Source organism: Grampus griseus, assembly GCF_964374135.1.
Source record: "Grampus griseus genome assembly, chromosome: 10".
NCBI lineage: Eukaryota > Metazoa > Chordata > Mammalia > Artiodactyla > Delphinidae > Grampus > Grampus griseus.
This window is the reverse complement of record NC_139004.1, coordinates 63828626-63840683: the sequence shown is the minus strand read 5'-3', so window position 1 is coordinate 63840683 and position 12058 is coordinate 63828626. Positions and strand designations below refer to the sequence as shown.

Below are 12058 nucleotides of genomic sequence, written 5' to 3'. Positions count from 1 at the left end.
CTGGAAAACTCAGTAGCATACAATCAGTGTGGTATTGGCTCATGGACAGGCATAGAGATCGATGAAACAGAATTGAGAGTCTAGAAGTAGAAGTAAACACTTATATTTATGGTTAACTGATTTCAACAAAGGTACCAAAGCAATTCAATGGAGGAAGAGATAGCCTTTACAACAAATGTGCTGGGACAAATGGATATCCACGCACAAAAAAAGATGAATTCTAAAATTAACTCAAATGGATTATACACCTACACAAGAGCTAAAATTATAAAACTTCTAGAAGAATTTCTTCATGACCTTGGGTTGGGCAAAAGCTCTTAAGATACGACACCAAAAGCACAATCCATAAAAGAAATAACTGATAAAACTAAACTTAATCAAAATTAAAAACTTCTACAACATTATTAAGACACTATTAGGAAAATAAAAAGACAAGCCACAGACTGGGAGAAAATATTTGCAAATCATTTATCTGATAAAGAATTTGTATCCAGAATATGTGAAGAATTCTTTAACTCAATAAGACATATGACCCAATTTAAAAATGGGGAAGTTTTCAGTAGATATTTTACTACAGATAGACAAATGGCTAACAAGAACATGAAAAGAAGCTCAAAAACCATTAGTTGTTAGAGAAATGCAAATTGTCAGTTTCTTAAAAGGTTAAACATAAACTTACTGTACGTATGACCCAGCAATTCCATTCCTAGGAATATATTCGAGGAATGAAAATATATGTCACACAAAAACTTGTACATGATAGCAGTACTATTCATAAAAGCCCTAAACTGGAAACAATCTAAATATTCATCAACTGATAAAAAAAAAAGGATAAATAAAATGTGGTATATCCATACAGTGGAATACTATTCAGGAACAATAAAATAAAAAGAACAAACTACTGATATATTCTATGACATGAATGAATTTCAGAAACATTATTCTAAGGAAAGAAGCCAGACACAGAAGACCACATATTGTATGATTCCATTTATATGAAACATCTAGAACAGGGAAATCTATAGAGACAGAAAGCAAAATTGTGGTTGCCCAAGGACAGGGGTGAGAATGGGGACTGTGTATGGGCACGAGGAAACTTTATGGATTGATGAAAATAGTATAAAATGGGGTAGTGGTAATGGTTGCACAACTCTGCACATTTACTACAAACTACTGAACTGCACTTACAATGAGTGAATGTTAAGGTATGTAAATTATACCTCAATAAAATGGTAAAAAAAAAAAAAACCAACAGTGATGCAAAACAAAGGGAAACTAGGAAGCATGATTAGGAGAACTTTGAATCTGGCTATACCTGACCTCAAGTTCGTCAAGAAACATAATGGTTGTGTCTCTTCCATGTGTCTGGTGTTGGTACACAATAGTGGAGACTCTTAAGGAGCTCACCATCTAGTGGGTGAGACAGGCAAACAGGCCACTGCCCTGCCGGGATACAGTCAGGGACAAGCATGGAGGAGAAGTACTAGGCTGACCAGAGATGCCAGACCACAGCAGCCTTCTATGCCATGCTAGGTAGTTTGGGTTTTTATCCTGAACTGCAAACCTAGAAAAAGAGAATTAAATAGGGAACTGAGCTCCGTTAGAGGAAAACATCTGTGTATCACTAGAGATGAAATAGGAAACAGTAAGCCTGGGATAATTTCTGTAAGAACTGTGAGATTCCCTTGCCATTTTTCCATTGAGTAATGTTATGTTATTGTGAGCAGCAGTAAAAACCAGTACTGTTGATCTTTGGGGTGAAGAGGAGTGGGCTCTGCTGCTAGTTGGGAAAGCAGAGTTCAAAGAACATGGAAAGAAATGGAAAGTCAAGCAGATGAGTCTAGCTAAAGTTCACTGGTCCACTCTCTACCCATGAGCTCTTTGGTTCTGAGCAAAGAGCTCTACCATGAGCTCTTTGGTTCTGAGCAAAGGGGTGTAGGTTCATGGAAAGGGTTGTTAATACTTTAGAGGCATTTGACCTTTCTCCCACAGTAGAGTCCACAGATAATCTGGTTTCCTCTTTTTCAACACAAAGGTACCTGTTTCCATAATCCAAACAGGGTTCTTCTCTTTCTCTCGCTGCTCAGTCTGCTTCTCGAAGGCCATCACAGTACTGGGCAGCAGACCTCCACACTCGGGGCATGGAGGCTGGATGAATCAGCTGCTCCAGAGGACGAAGACACTGCTTTCCTCAGGTGAACTGGACTGTGAATGTGGAGATCTGGTCTCAATTCTTGACGATACTACCAATTAGTTGATGAATCAGGTCAGTTACTCAGCCCTTCTGAGAAAATTTATGTTAAAATGAGCTATGTCACCTATTGCACAGAGGTTACTAAGAGGACCAAGTGAGAATCAACAGTGTTTATATGTGAAACATGCTAAGGGGGTGTATGTGGGAGTGACACACCCTTCCAAAAACGTTTTTAAAAAGTTATCATCCAGGGCTTCCCTGGTGGCGCAGGGGATAAGAATCTGCCTGCCAATGCAGCGGACATGGGTTCGATCCCTGGTCTGGGAACATCCCACATGCCGCGGAGCAACTAAGCCTGTGAGCCACAACGACTGAGTCTGCGCTCTAGAGCCCGTGTGCCACAACTAACTGAAGCCCGTGTGCCTACAGCCCATGCTCCACAACAAAAGAAGCCACCGCAACGCGAAGCCCGCGCACTGCAACGAAGAGTAGCCCCTGCTCGCCGCAACTAGAGAAAGGCCATGTGCAGTGACGAAGACCCAACACAGCCACACACACAAAAAAAGTTGTCATCCAAGAGTACAACCATTACCCACTGGATGAGGCTGACCATAAACTGACTTTTGGAAAAGTGTGCATGAAGAGCTTCCTAAAATCCACCACCACAGTAACCAGGATGCAGTCTGGAAGGCAGATCTGGAAGAGGAAACTAAACACTGGAGTCTGGTTCTCACACTGGGATGAGCATACCAACCATGGTGGAAACTTGCCTGCACAAGGGCCTGAGCTGCACCCCAGCCCTAGGGAATTGGTCTCTGGGGAGGGTTCTACAAGTCAATCTGTGGTTTAAAAAATTTCCAGTGACTTTTATGTGCACCAAAGCTAAGCACCTCTGGCTTGGAGGTATAAAAAAGGAGCTGGGGGTTTTGGCTCCAGGTGGTCACAGGCAGTCACATTCCACTTAGGAACTCTAGGAGTTTTATGGCAGGGAGTGAAGAAAGGGGGAAATCCAAGAGAAGTGGTGATTCGGACAGGAGCAAATATGCAACACGCTCAGGAAGTCTTTTGCATATATTTTTCATCAGAACCCATTCTTATAAAATATACACGTCTCTCCAAAGACTACTTTTGCCATGCTGTTGGGCTTTTTCCTTATTTTCACAGAAATATTTTCACTTTGTCCAATATTTTTTCACTGAATTACGATAAAAATATGATTTACCTCTAATTAAAAAAAAATAAAATCAGGAAAGGGCAAGAAGATATTAGGAGTGTACTCTTTATTTCTCTTTGGTTTCTTAACACAAAAGACATGCGTTCTATAAATAAAAGGAATTAAGATTTTTCTGGGAAACAATAAATTGGGGGGAGGGGGAATCGGAATTCCTACCTACTCACATCTCTGTGGCCAAGTCAAAAGGCTGGACTTCAGCTCCCATCCTGGCTTTGCTCTCGGATGAAACCCAGAAGAGAAGGTTCCTTGTGTTATCTAAGGGGAAATACCCTAGGACAGCGAATGCCACAGTCCTCTGCTCAGAGCTGGGCCGGACCCCAAGGTTCACTGTCCACAGTATCTGCCCTATACCCTTTTCACAATACCTATGGGTGGCATCTCTTCTTTTCATGGTTTTACTGGAAAGGCTCCAACATCAAAGGGTCAGACCAGCCACCTGTAAACAGTCATCGCCGTCAGACTGAGGAACCAACTGTGGAGAGTGTGAAAATGTTAGTGTTTGCTCACTTGTGCTCAGAGCCCAGATCAAGGCACTGGCTTCACCTTACTTGGAAACACTGACCCCAGGTGGAGCAGTGTAACTTCTACACCAGGAGGTGGGAGTAGATGTAGGAAGGCTATCACAAGAGCAGCAGATCATGGGAAAATGATCTCTCAACCCCAATGGCAAAATCTGGGTCAGCATCCTAAGGACCTGGTGAGGTCCACTGGTTGATTCTTAACACATTCACAACCCAGGTTTGTCAGTGCTGTTGCAAATTCACAAAAGAAAGGGGCTTATAATAAGAAGACAAGCACTGATAACTCCTCTCTAACAGGAATAACAGACCCCACCCTCCTTCCAAGTCTACCTCTAACAGGCAAACCGACAGGGAGCGAGAAATGCCAGAGCTCTACCACAAGCCCAGGCTCAACTATATCAGATTGTTAAGTCTTTTAAAATAAAAACATCATTTTCAAGTGCTTTTAGCAGAGGCCCAGCTCCTAAGTGGCAGGTAACAAAGGTACTTCCCTCTGGAAACATGGCGATTGCACACACTGGTAAACCTCACAGTCCCAGGGTAGGAGAGACGTCTCAGGTGTCACATGGTGCCTTTCTGAACAGGCTTCCAGGACACCCAGGCAGGCAGTGATGGGCAGACCAACCAAGTAGAGATTGGGACCCTGAGACCCAATCTTGCATTGGAAATGTATCCTCTTTTAGTCTCTACTGGAAGAATTTTGGAAAACCAAATTTTGGCAGCAGCAGTTGAAGGACAGCTCCACTGCCCAGTGCACTGGTAAGAGAAGAGTCCTCCTGTTGGGGTCCCACTGTGCAGCATCAAGGTCCCATCCAGGGAGGAGGAAGGAGGAGCATGGAGTCTCTTCAAGAGGTCATTAGCTAAGATCATAGGAAGAAATATAAAATCTGTTCTTTGCAGCAGCAAGAGATTCTTTCAGCTTTTAGTTCTTTACGTCATAAAGCCAGCTTTGCTAGAATATAAAGGTCCACCTTGCTGGTCAGTCTGCCAAGGGCTGGAGGGGAGACCAGACCCCTGGAATTGGCGAGTGGATGGAGGAGCAGCGGACTGGCAGGGTAGATATGGTTACTGGATCAAGCCAGCCGTGGCTGGTGGAAGGACCAAGTCTCTGGTTAGGTTCTAGAGGTACAAATGGTCAATGTACCTCAGAAGCATCACGATGAAGAAAACTATCCAAGAATGATAGATGGGCAAATGAGAATCTGGCCAGACCTGCTGTTTCCTGCTGGTCAAATAAGGAAGGAATGAAAGTGGGGTGGGAATCTGCATGAGTGCCATGGTGGCAGTGGGAGATAACCACAGGGGCATCTGGAGCCTCCAGCGACAAGCTGGGAGCTTCCACCTAGAAGAGTGGCAATAACTTAGCCAACTCGCTAAGCCTACGATTAAAAAAGTCCTCTGATAGTGGGTGTGAAGACAAACCCCACGAGCACCTTGCTACAGGACTGGTCGAGTGCGCACTGATTCCGGACACACAGGGGCTCAGAGGGAACCCCGAGTGCCATGCGAGGCCTTAGGACCCTGGGATCCGAATGTGGGAGCGGATACCACCCTTTTCACGTTGGGTGGTTTTCCATTTAAACACACATTTGCCTCTAGTGTCTTTTATGTTTTCTTCTTGCAAAAAAATGTTCACTTTAAAAAATTATTTTTCTTTTCAGTTTCTTTCAAGTGTTTCTTTAACTTTCCTTCAGTTTCTTTCAAGTATCTTTTATCCTCTCCCTCTGTTTCTCCTGAACAAGATGAAAAAGACCTCGCTGAAATCCCAAAATTAGACACAGGAAAAGCTTCTGTTCTTCGTGCTTACTCAGCAATGCAGACAAAATTCTCGGTGCGCTCGGATGGAAGGAGGAGGTGCGTGTGTGCAACCAGCACTGCCATGGCTGCAGCCTCGCAGTGAGGACAACCCGGCCTGTGTCCCTCCTCTCCCACCCACACCCCACAGTTTCCAACACGCTTGGCCACTGAAGCCACCCCATCACAAACTGGCCACAACACACCTGGCAAGCGGTAGGCAAGGAGTGTCAGATGGAAGACACTCTGCAGATGGGCGATCCACAGAGCTGTGGCAGGTGGGAGCTGGGCTTGGATGGAGCCTGTGGACATGTGGACCAGCAAAGCAGTCCTGTGTCACCAGCTGCGGGACCCAGAGGGGCTTCTGTCCCACGCTGTGCATCTTGATGACCTAGGCCTGAAGGTCACAAGGGCTGCACAGGGAGGGAGGACTTAAGCACCTGGAAAACTGTACCTCTGGCGAGCTCACATTTCACCCTGTCTTCTGGTCCACCACCTCTTCCGAGGGGGACTAACCCTGGAAGGAAGTGCCTGTGTTTGTACCAGATCCCTACTCCACCACATCCCACCCTTCGCCTTAGATGGTGAGGAGAGGGATGCAGCCCACACCGACCCCTCCCTCGTGACATGCCATGGGGGCCATAAACGTCCAGCGGTCCGTGTCTGGGTCGTACATCTCCACCGAGCTCAGGTTCGACTGTCCGTCGTAGCCCCCCACGGCGTAGAGCCGCCCACAGCTGGCCACCAGGGAGACCCGGCTCCGGCGTGTGTGCATGGGGACTATCAGGCACCACTGGTCCGCCACAGAGCTGTACACCTCGGCGCTGCTGAGGAAGCCCGAGCCGTCGTAGCCCCCGCACACAAACATCTTGCTTCCCAGGGATGCAGCTCCGTGCCGGCAGCGCTTGTTGAGCATGCCGGCCGCCGGGTGCCAGGTGGCTGTGTGGTGGTTGTAGTGCTCCACCTGCAGCGGGGAGACAGGTGCAGGTTCAGTCAAAGCCAAAGCTTGGTCACCGGTGGCCCACCTGGCATCAGGCCCCAGGGGGAGGCCTGGGGACAAGGAGCTCTGCCAGTGTGTGCTCTGCCCCGGATGCCCAATTTCCTCAGCTGCGCACCTGCTCGTGGGCTTATAGGGACAGGTGAGAGAGAGATGGCCTAACCTGACCAGTTCTGTTTACACCTGAGGAAACAAATCAAGGAGTTGCCCAGGATGCACTGCTATGTAGTGACAGAGCTGGGATGAGAGTAGGGTCTCCTGAGATCCGTGCACAGCGTGTTCCCTCACAGCACTGACTGACTTTGGAGTGACCAGCAAGTGGCTCTCGAGATTTTTTTAAAAGAATAAATGCAATTTCAAACAAATTATCCAGAAGAATGCAACTATTTGAAAATTCACCCTCTGTATATGACTGGGCTTACTTTGGGCAGGAATTTCACCGGGTCTCACGCAGCATCCGCTGGGGAACTGAACAGGGTGGGGGTGTGGGTGGTATGGCCACACCCTACCTCTCTCCTTTGTGCACACTGGTTCCCATTCTTGGAAGCATTTCGGAGCATGTGGCAGATGGCCTGAGGCCTCTGGATGACACCTTACCTAGCAATGGCAAGGCTGAGGCTTTTCCCAAAGAATATCCTTTCAAAATAACTCTCAAAGAAAACAAGAGTGGGTGCCCTTAGCCCAGGAGGAGCCCAGACTCACACTATTGAAGATCTGCAAACCGTCATGGCCGCCCGACACGTATATCCTGCCCTCAAAGACTGTAACCCCTGCAGCACTGCGATTGGAGCTCATCGGGGTCACCACAGTCCACCTTCAGGAAAGAGGCAAAGTAGAAGGGGAGCCATGAGATTTGGTGTTCCTGTCCTCCCAAGACAGCTTAGAAGGATTCAGGGGAACTGTGCTGTGCTCCATCTCACCCTGGACAATCTCCCCACTTCTTATCGCCTCCCACACCACCTCTGCTAAGGGCTCACTCTGGCTGCCGCCTCTCACTTTAAGCTTCGGGCCCACAGCTGGTCATCTCTGCTGGCACTCAAAATTAACATCGCCCAAGCAAGACGTCTCTGACAGATCTGCTCCTCCATCACACTCCCTGGTCTCGATAATGGGACCACTAGCTACCTAGTTGCTATACTTATAATCTCAGCATTTTTATGACCTCTTCTCCATCATCCTCAACATTCTGTGGTCACCATGACCCCCCTGGTTTGCTTCCTAGTCACTGCTTGTCCCCATCCCACTACTGCTGCCCTAGGTCTGGCCTCTCACTGGACCACTGCAACAGTCCCCTTACAGGTGGCCTGGCTTTCAGAACATCCCCATTCCGATCCTGCACAGCACGTCCTCTAGTGAGGACTCCTGTTTCCTCTAAGGCAGAGTCCAAGTTCCTTAATGTGGTTCTTTACCACTTGGTCCTCATCCACTTTCCAGCTTTGCTTCCTGCCATGCGCCACCCACACCTGCTCCTCAACCACACACAGCTGTTTCTTATCTCCAAGCCTCTCTTCCTGCTGTCCCCCCACCTGGGATGCACATCTCCCACTATCCACGATGGGTCTCCCCTTAGAAGACATCTCTGCAACCTGACTCTCCCCGCAAGCTGTGGGGAAGATGAGAGCCCTCCCCACTCTGTGCCCAAGAGCTCTAGACATAGGCACCCAAGGGAGGACGATCACCTTGTGCTGTGGCCCCAACAGACTAGGTGCTACTTAAGGATCTGAGACACCCTGCTCGCTGCCCGATACATAGTAAGTTGGTTAAGTGAATGGAATATTGGCTTAAAAGCACTGTGATGAATCCATTCTACTAATGTGCTTATACTGTTATAGTAAAAGCAGATTCAAATACTGAAATGAAGAACTCGGGCTAACCTTGCCAGTGTTTTCCAAAGAGTGTTCCGCAAAATAAGTCCACCAGATGGTGATAGGTGTTAGATAAAATGAAGTTAAAGAGGTTTCTCTGCCACATAATTTTTCAGTCTTTAAAATAGTAATATGCATTATGGGAAGATGAGGCCTCTGGTGGTACAGACATCAATGTTTCCCAAGCTTCTCTGAGTATCTGAAATGTAACTTTTTTTTCCCAAATCCTATCTTACCCACTTTGGAAAGGGCTGTTCATCTATTTCTCATCCCTTTTCACCTGCATTTCTATTAAAATGCGCTGATTTAGTTAAGAGGTACACAGCATTAATAACTGTTTCCAAGTATCTAAGCAGACTGTTTTTAGAATTTATTTAATCATTCATTCATTTAACCAAAGGTTATTAAATGCCTATTATATGCAAGGTACTACAGGGGCTAAGTAGGTGAGATATTCCCTATCCTTAGAAGCATGATTAAAAGATTGCAGTTCTGATTTTTCATACTCTGTTTAGCAAGCTCCAGTTGCCCCAGGGGAGCTGGAGTCCTTACTTGTCCGTCTCAGGTGAGTAGGTCTCCACAGAGTTGAGAGAAGAGTTGCCATCATAGCCACCACAGACGTAGATCTGCCCGTCCAGCACGACCGTCCCCATGGCACTGAAACAGAGGTGTCATCCCGATGGGCCTCAGACTTCTTGGGGCAACCTCTCACGCTCACTGAGAAGTAAACCTAGCCCCCAACTGCCTCTTTCTAGAACAGACCTAAATCCCAGGAATGTGACTAAGCAAAGTGTAACACTGAGGGGAAAGGAGCTGCCCTGTGATTCCTCTTGCCTCCTGCCCCCCTGCCTGGGGTTACTTCCTCTCCCTCCTCCTCAGTCCCTGATATGCTCATCTTCCGCCCTGCCGTGCTCAGGGTCTGATTTACCTTTAAGGCCCAGGTCAAATTCCTCTCTCTCCTCCTCCAAAAGCCATCCTGCATTGCCCAGCAAGGATTACTCCCTCCCAACCCCACACTCCCAGAACAGCTCCTTTATCACAGCTCCTGTCAGTCGTCCATTCATTCAGCACGTTTTCATCAGGCCCTCATGAGGCACACCGTCCCATGCACCAGGTTTAGAGAACTGAGCAAGCCAGACTCCTGCCCACGGGGTACCAGGAATCGACCCGTCACCTCTTAACAAGTGGGAACCTCCTGGAAGACTGGGGTCTCTATCAGTGTGACCCTGACAGTACTTAATGTGGTGCTTCGTACGTAACAAGCCCTCAACATATGTTTGTTGTGTTACCTTGATTTCCCCACGCAATTCACTGTAAAGTTTGACAGACATCTTTTCATTACATACATGGCCCTGCATGTCCCCTAATTTGTCTTAGTGGGTGAGGCAACAGCTTCTGTTTGTTTCGTACTTACTACACACATCAGGTGCTCCACACTTGCTATTTTCCACTCTCACCACATCCTGCATGAAGCATCACCATCACCACTGTATAGATGAGTAGCTGTGGCTTGGGGAGTCTGGGCTATCCTCTCAGGGCTGCCCAGAGAGAGGCATGCCTTAGATTTCAATGACACAAGTCTGATTCCCACACTGTTCATCATGCCAAGTTCTCCTAAGAATCTTCTACATAAAGCCTCATGAAAAATTAAACATGAATGCCAAGCTGCCCGATGCACTCTTTTCAAACCTGATGCTGGAGAAGATTAAAAATGAATCTGGGTGCCTAACAAATAGGAAGATAAACTATACCAGGCTTTATAGCCCCCTTCCAAATGTACACAGCAAATCAAAGTGATACACACACACGATGTCCCTGAACCAGCCTGAAAGAGGAAAAGGACCTGCCTTGGGAGAGGACTGTGGGAAGGTCACAAACTCACTAGACATGTCACTATCCTTCTAGAAGTGGACAAAAGTAACAATTTAGGAGTTCAACAAAAATGTGAGGAAGAATTGAGAGGTGCCACAAAACTGTGTGAGATTAACTATCAACGAAACGGTAAAGACAGTGTGAAGAGACAAGGGGGAGAAATGCTGACCAGTGTGGACTGGATAAGGCATGGGAGAAGGCTCCACGCAAGCAGCCTGGAAGACTGGAGAAGGACAGGGAATGACGGCAGAAAGGAGGCTGTCACCAACTGGCAGGACAGAGGGTGTGTGGTTCATCAGGGGAGAAGTGACTATGAACATTTTAAGGTAGCCTGTAATTTAAAGGGGACGAAATGGAGCTGGGCCCACACTACTAATAACAGGGCATTAACCACAGTGAGGGAAAGGGCTACCCGGAGGGCTCCTCCCAGACAGCACTCCAAACCCTGTGACATCACAGCTAGCAAGTGGCCCAGAGCAGACACACAATGAACAACTGATTGACATCAAAGTGAAAAAGGCCCTCCTGGTTGGTGATATATATGGAGCAGTGAGTCATTCGAGGCCACAGAAAGCTGCAAAGTATCCAAGGAGCAAGAAGGGGAAGCACGGAAGCAGAGGTGGGGGGTGGGGGGAGGAAGGAACCATGAGAGTGTAGCTTACGGCTTCGGGAGGAGTAGATCTTATACACATATTTTTTCTTCCAAAAACAAAGCTACTTTGGCCTTTTGTGAATCTTACTGGTACAAAGGCAGATTCCCCCCTGCTCAAGGCCACAAACAAACACTACTGAACGTGATACACCATGTGTATCACGGACCATGTGTGACAGTTTCATGTGGCAAAGGACTTCCACACTGCAACATGACTCTTCTTCCTGACCACATGCAGTGACTTGATCTTTTTTTGGCAGTCACATGATCTTACAAGTAGAAAACCCAAATCATGGCCAGACAAAGGGGTCTGTAAGGCAAATTCTCAGATGAGAGAATTACAAAGCAGAAAGGCCTTTAAAGGGCAACTGGTCCAGTGGTTTTCGAACTTCCCCTTTCAAAAAAAGTTTCATTTAACTTTTTCCTCCTAAAGTTGGGCATATGTCAAGGAAGCTCAATACATAAAAGGGATAAACACAGAGCTGTTCTGGTTAAACGGGTAGGGGGCCTTGGATGGCTGTCCTATCTTCCGTTAGTTTTGGAAGAGAAACATCAGAGCGTCATCTGAAACCATGATCTGGGGGCTTCCCTGGTGGCGTAGTGGTTAAGAATCTGCCTGCCAATGCAGGGGACACTGGTTTGAGCCCTGGTCCAGGAAGATTCCACATGCCATGGAGCAACTAAGCCCGTGCGCCACAACTACTGAAGCCCGTGCGCCTAGAGCCCGTGCTCCACAACAAGAGAAGCCACCGCAATGAGAAGCCCACGCACCGCAACGAAGAGAAGCCCCGGCTCGCCGCGACTAGAGAAAGCCCACATGCAGCAACAAAGACCCAACGCAGCCAAAAACAAACAAACAAACAAACAAAACACCACAATCTGGGGCGGCTACCCCAAGGGTAGGAGAACACAGAGCCTGTCCAGTTACA

General features: G+C 47.3%; 1 protein-coding gene and 1 long non-coding RNA gene across 4 annotated transcripts in view; both read right to left on the bottom strand.

The window, feature by feature from the left end:
* LOC309828694 lies at positions 1–2200 on the bottom strand. The gene is made up of 3 exons (XR_014297345.1): positions 2040–2200; positions 680–706; positions 1–80 (listed from the first exon to the last, which is right to left on the bottom strand). It is a non-coding gene; the product is annotated as an uncharacterized lncRNA (long non-coding RNA).
* A 1187-nt stretch (positions 2201–3387) lies between these two features.
* Positions 3388–12058, bottom strand: part of KLHL18 (kelch like family member 18) — a gene marked incomplete at its 5' end in the record, with an annotated part of 54514 nt that continues 45843 nt past the window's right edge. For all 3 annotated transcript variants that reach the window (XM_082663659.1, XM_082663657.1, XM_082663658.1), the window contains 3 exons: positions 3388–6707; positions 7443–7554; positions 9158–9262. In XM_082663659.1, the coding sequence (XP_082519785.1) occupies positions 6321–6707; positions 7443–7554; positions 9158–9262 (604 nt within the window). In that variant the 3' untranslated portion in view covers positions 3388–6320. The remainder of the gene's footprint in view (positions 6708–7442; positions 7555–9157; positions 9263–12058) is intronic.